Below are 6,743 nucleotides of genomic sequence, written 5' to 3'. Positions count from 1 at the left end.
GTTCATGGTTAATAAAAAAGTAATTCATGTATATACAGTATGGGTTAGTCAAAATAATTCGACGGTCAGATTGTTTTATATTTGTGACGGGCAATCTATATCTTTGAGATATTGCCCATTGATCAGGTCGGCGTGACGTCACATCCGGAGCAATCGATTATGCAAATTACCTTGGAGGTGAAAGCAGGACCTCGCAATTCGTAGCGAATTAACTAGCGGTGTGGGTTGTGATGTTTTAATTCTCAAATGAAACAAATCAAGAGTCATCTTTTATATCATCTGCAGTCCTTACGCTATGGTACAATCTATATATTTTTCAAAAAAAGTAGGGTTTTTGTGATAATTGATTTTGTGGCATTTTAAAACGGTCTGGAAAAAGTGACAGATTACGTATTGTCTGCTCTTCGGCGCTACGGATCAGATATAATTAAAACAAGTTCCCAAGCTTATTCAACATTTTCTCAGTTTGCTATATATATATTAATCTAAACTAAATATCTGAGAACAAAACATTTTTTTATTCAACTTCTTTGCTTGAAATCGTAGCAGTTGTTTCTTTCATCTCTTTCAAGTGTCTTGAATTTTTTTTTCTTTTTAAGAAAGAACAGATCAAATAAATAGTAAATTAATTTTCTGATATTTTTATGTCTTTTTTAAATAAGCTGATTTTCTAAATGTTTTAATGCTCTGCAATAATTATATTGTTGCCATTTTCTGAAATGTACTTTGTGCGATATATTTTATTTAGTTAATGTAAAATGCTATAATGTCGAAGTACATTAAGTATGAAAGTCATTTAAATAAAGTTGAAAACTTATACATTATTCTATATGTAATCTTATTGCAGACATTTTTTTTTTTTTTTTTTTTTTGAAGAAATGTCCTTCCAGCCAAAAAATAGTTTGGTGAATTAATTTTAAAGTTTCAAATGAACTAAAAGTTCGGGCATGTGTATTGGTTAAAGTTTTTTTATGTAGTAGCTCTATTAATCCCTTTGTTAATTGACACGCAAATAACAATAATGTGCATCTTCCAAATATCATAAGACCCTGAAGGCATACATCAAACGGATAAGACAGGAAATTACCATAAGGCCACGAAGGGGTACATCAGAGGGATAAAACAAACAGGAAATCAATCTATTAAAAAGTGATAGTCATTAGGAACTGGTCAAAACTGATTTTCATCAATATACCACATACTGATTGGTTTCCATAGTGATTTATGACTGGAATGAATGCTTTAATTTTGTGGTATGTGGAAGCAGTCAATTGTGACAGTCTAACAATTAACAAACAAAAAAATGGATATTGAAAACTACAAGATATGACTAACATTATTCTAGACAAAGCGTGCAAATTATCGTTCTCAGTTTTAAATAATTGACAAAACAGAGATCAGTATTTTTTTTAGTATTTTCGTAATTGGAAGTCATCAATTTATTGATACGTCCTGGCTTTTAGTAAAAAAGAAACTAGCATGCAGTTATTATACTATATCATTTTATCTCCGCGTGTAACACAGTAGCTCTAGATATCATATTACATTTAAAACAAATTGTAACATATAAAAAACCGCTTTGTGTTATAAATGCTTTTGTGATCCTGATACCCTTCGAGCTGGAACAACTGATACGTATTAGACCTTCCTGCTTCGAGGGAGAAAAAAATCCCTTCTCCAGTATTTACGCATAATGTGCTATTAAGCTTTAAATTATGACACCTCTCATTAAATTTCATACGAATGAGAATTTAGGTAAGAGGTGTTGATTTGATTAAATTTGGAGTGACTGAATCACTTTTGACACCACATTATAAGCTATCTGGCTTTCAGAACTATTTTAATGGCAGGCTACTAAATAGAACGAGAAAAGTGAAACGAATGGAGAAACCTAATTAGATGAAATAGATTTTCTGTTTTATTTACTTTAAAAAGACCTCCGATTTTTTAAATTATAATTTTCATCCAGTCCGTCACAAATATGAGACCTTGCAGCTTACACGGATCAATGATGAATATCACGTCTGAAACCTAAAAAAGAAAGGTTTCTTTCTCGGGAGTGATTTCTGGAACATCATGCTACATTATAAATTCACTAACTTATTAATATTGCCCAAAATTTTACTTTAAGCAAAGAAAAACAACCAGCACTAGTGAAACATGAAACGCTTTTCAATTACAGTTTAGCGTTTGCTGTCACCTCCGCTTGTTGCTACGCAACGCGATACGCTGAAGTGCCCGGATATCCGACCTGATCAATTAGAAAAATAACTAATACTTCCTAAGATCAGATAAAATTAGTTGGGCTACAGTACTCCTACAGTCTACTGTATGGGTATGGTTATGATATGACATCTTATCAGAAGAAAAAGTTTGCCAAAGTTCTTTAAAGAGATATAACACTAAAGATGTAAGTGCATTCACTTAATTGTTTTTCAAAAGTTTGTACACCACCATTTTATTATATTTTGAAGTTTAAAAACCTCTACCTGTACCATACTGGTACTGATGATAAACCCGGACAGATGATAAAGTCGACCACCTTGGCAATATTTTATTGCAATCGGTTATTTAAAAAATTGAACACACCATCTAATAGTTTCCATTTACAACACCAACTGGTGTAAATAAAAACAAAATTGGTAATTATTCTGTATAAATAAATGACTTACATTTATCTTTATAAAAATATTTATCCAAAATTACTGGGGAAGAGGGTGTTTTTTTGCACATGCTGTCGCCACATGAAGGCCTGACATTTGGTAACTTTTCATTACTTGATCAGGAATGACTGTTGCAGCTTTTTGGGGAAAGTTTCAATATAATACTACAAAGAAAATTTTGTAAATGACAAAGTGTTCGAATTTATCATCAGTCAACCTGCTTTCAGTCCCCATTTTACTAACCCCTTTCAGGGCCTCACTTTGTGTGAGTTTGCTAACTAAATATAAATTTAAATTATGCAAAGTTTTCAGCAAATGTTAAGCTTTATTTTGATATCAACAATTGATTACAAATTGCAGAAATAAAAAAGTTACAGGTAAAAAACCTCATTTTCTGTTCGGGTTTATCATCAGTACCAGTAGCCTTACTTATTTGGCTTATCGGGATGACTTATTTCAAAACTCCTGAAAAAGTGGTGTAAGTTTAATCTATGTGTCTGTTCAGGAGAGGTAATAAAATGTGCAACACCTCTCATGCATAATAGCACCCAATTAAGTGAAAATCTGTTGTACAGAATATTGAAAAGAGTCCCGTGTTCCCAGAGAACCAGAAAATAAAACAACACTCAGTGTCCAAGTCAGGGGAGAGACTTTACAGCTGCTCCACAACACTTCAAAATTATTTCAAACTAAAACATTAAATCTCCGAGCTTATTGACTAAAAATGACAGGCACTTTATATATTAGCCCTTACCATGCTGGACACGACTGAATGCCTTTGCAACCAGTGTAGATTATGATCAGCCTGCACATCCATGCAGTCTGATGAAGATCTGCACTGTTTGCCATTCAGTCAGTATCTTTTTGGTAAGCACCCTTTTTAACAGTTAATGGTACTGTCCAAATTGAAAGATGGACAGGTTCATTATTATATAGAAATTTAGCAGGGTAAGGGTTAAAGGATCAATAACTTCATTTGTTATTTTGAATAAGTTTTTCTTGATGTGCCTGCAAAGAATTATGCTGTTTGATTTTTCTTGTAGGTGACCATGTCGTCAAGAAGGAAGAGAGCATTACCTCCATGGCTACAAGGTGTCACAGTGAAGAAAGGTGTTCCTGTGAAAAAGTCTTCATTAGCCACAGCTGCAGAATCTACTGATCAAAAAGGTGAAACAAAACTTACCATTTTATAAGTGAAGGTGTATGGTCAAGGGCCCATGTCAGTCATCCGGCATCCCATCTCCATAGTCCTGCGTCAACATTCTCTATTTAAAACTTCTCCTCTTAAACAGCTGGTCAGAATTACTTCAGACTGTCTGCAACGTGATGGCATTGACCTCTAAATTTTATTCAAAAGAATACACCTCATTAAATTTTAGGGATTGCCAGAGATAATTATAGAAAAAACGTAAAAAAACTTCTTCTCATGAACTACCAGATGAACCTCCACCAGACTTGGTCTTTAGCATCCTTTTATATACTTCTGTCAGATGTTTTCAAATGATTCTGCTTGGCCTCTTTTAAGGGCCCCAGAGTTGAAAATAGAAAAAAAACAACCTTTTAACAACTTCTTTTGATGACTCACTTGATGGACTGTCGCCAAAGTAGGTATGTATTATTTTTGTATAGTAGTTCTGTCAATTTATTTCAGATGGTTCTGCATGAAGCAGGAGCTATAAACATTTAAATGGGCATTGCATTTATATTAGAGTTGTTCCGATAATCTACACAGTTTATAAAAAGTAATGTTTTTATATTTGAGCCGTGCCATGAGAAAACCAACATAGTGGGTTTGCGACCAGCATGGATCCAGACCAGCCTGCACATCCGCACAGTCTGGTCAGGATCCATGCTGTTCGCTAACAGTTTCTCCAATTTCATTAGGCTTTAAAAGCGAACAGCATGGATTCTGACCAGACTGCGCGGATGCGCAGGCTGGTCTGGATCCATGCTGGTCGCAAACCCACTATGTTGGTTTTCCCATGGCACGGCTCATTTCATCAAACAGATGCTGCTGAAACAAAGGGTACAGAAAGCCATCTGCCGATAGATGCTAAAGGAAAGCCATATGAGCAATTTACAGTTAGACGGGAAGAAAAAAGACAGGAATTTAAGAAGAATCAGCCAAATCCATTGGAAAAAGAAGATATAAAACAGCAGACAGACCATGTGGAAGAAAAATGGTCTGTAGAAAAAGCTGTAGAAATGTCTTACAAAGAGTTTATATTCCAAGGAACTATCATATACTCCCACAATATAGATGACTGTAACCTGTTATGTGATGATATTATATCTAACTTAGATTCAAGCTCAGACACAGTTATAGGATTTGATACAGAATGGCCAGTAACATATGAAAAAGGAAAACAAGGAAAGACATCATTAATTCAGATTTGTCTTTCTACCTCAAAATGCTACCTCTTCCATGTGTCATGTATGCCCAAATTCCCCATTATGCTCAGGAAACTGCTAGAAAACCATGCTGTTAAAAAAGTAGGGCTTAACATCGAAAATGACTTTTGGAAGCTTGACGTGGATTATGACCTCAAAGCAAAAGATATCGTACAAAAGAGTGCAATGGAATTACGAACACTGGGGAACAAAAAGTTGAGGTCAGCGGAAAACTGGAGTTTAGAGGGACTGGCAAAGAATGTACTTCGGGTCAGGATTAGCAAAGATCCAAGTGTGAGGAAGTGTGATTGGAGGCAGTTTCCACTTCCAGAAGCTCAGCAGAGATATACAGCTACTGATGCAATTGTATCACTCTTACTTTATCAGGAATTAATCGCCAAATGAAATAAGTTATGATATTTGTATACCATTTATTTATTTATTGGTAGTTAAAACTTAGCTTATTATTTTCTGAGGTAAAAAATATGTAGTTTTATCTAATCTGTTTTTTTAGATACAGTAAAATGTAATAATACTGTTAGTTGTGACTGGAATGGAATATATTAAGTTAGTGAAATCTGTATTATGTCAGATTGAAGCTCCTGGACCTGTATTCATCTACGTTTAAGTCTGAAGCAAGACTTTTAGACTTCAAGATGTTAAATTTTCATTTTTATTTGTCACCACTAGATTAGGACATAATGTAATTAAACTTTGTGTGAGTGTGTCGTCTTCAGTAACAAACAGCTAAGCAAAGTTTGTGGTATAAGTAAATGAAAAACAAAGTTATGACAAATTGAATATTTGCCATTCTTAAATCCATGTTTCAGACTTTAACATTGATGAATACTTGCCCTTTTTACTGATTTTCCAGACAGTATATCCCATAGCTGGTTGACAAACCATGTAACTATTTAATCTTGCCAAATCAGGTCGTCATTGGCACTTGTAGAAATGCTGGAAAATTGTAGAAGAATAGATAAATCATAACTCTGCTCAGCTCAGAAAGAAGAAATTATATATGTATTTGCCTTCAAATAGCTGAAACAGTGCTGAATCCCTTAGTTTAAATAATTTAAATTTCATTCTTAGAAGTTTGATTAACTTCGTTCAAATTCTTTTAGTGTTAACTGTTAACAATATTATTTATTGAATGAATGGATTTCTTATACAAATTAAATTTATAGTAAAGTGAATTTTTCTATCGTATTTTATATTTTATGTACAAACTTGCCTTTCTAGCCTCCTACATTATTTTATTATACCAGAGTTACAAAGCATCCTTTCCAAGATGAACATGCACAAAGGGGCTTTAGAAACACAACCGCAGCTACTCTGGGTGTCAATTCATTCTCTACAAGTACAGATCTGACGAGAGGGAAAACACAAACCTAGCTCTTTTTGAAGGGACAACCCGGTCCTCAGGCATGTCTGTTGTATAGCACTAATGCATGTGTAGCCCTTTTGCTTGGGCTCAAAGTTGGGTGGGAAACACTCCAGAGTATCTCAAAAATTTCTAATGCCAGTATCTGCATTAAACTAGTTCCTTGTGTTTGAAAAACAGGATGTGCTGGTGTAATGTCATTCATGTATAAAATATAGAATTGTATAATTCTGTTGCATTCATTTCTCTGGTTGCAAACATTGTTGAATAGTTGAGTATGTTATCCTTTCGACAGCTTCTGTAAC

The 6,743-nt window shown here is 34.2% G+C and overlaps 1 protein-coding gene across 1 annotated transcript; it reads left to right on the top strand.

The window, feature by feature from the left end:
- The first annotated feature begins 278 nt into the window (after positions 1-278).
- Positions 279-6,250, top strand: LOC123552182 (bifunctional 3'-5' exonuclease/ATP-dependent helicase WRN-like). Its single transcript, XM_053541718.1, has 3 exons — positions 279-298; positions 3,707-3,830; positions 4,672-6,250. The coding sequence occupies exons 1-3, from the start codon at positions 296-298 to the stop codon at positions 5,457-5,459; spliced, it is 915 nt and encodes a 304-aa protein (XP_053397693.1). The 5' UTR covers positions 279-295; the 3' UTR covers positions 5,460-6,250.
- Positions 6,251-6,743: the final 493 nt, after the last annotated feature.

The sequence above is a fragment of the Mercenaria mercenaria genome, chromosome 4 (genome assembly GCF_021730395.1).
Source record: "Mercenaria mercenaria strain notata chromosome 4, MADL_Memer_1, whole genome shotgun sequence".
NCBI classification, from domain to species: domain Eukaryota; kingdom Metazoa; phylum Mollusca; class Bivalvia; order Venerida; family Veneridae; genus Mercenaria; species Mercenaria mercenaria.
The sequence above is the reverse complement of the archived record's forward strand: the minus strand, read 5'-3'. Positions and strand labels throughout refer to the sequence as shown.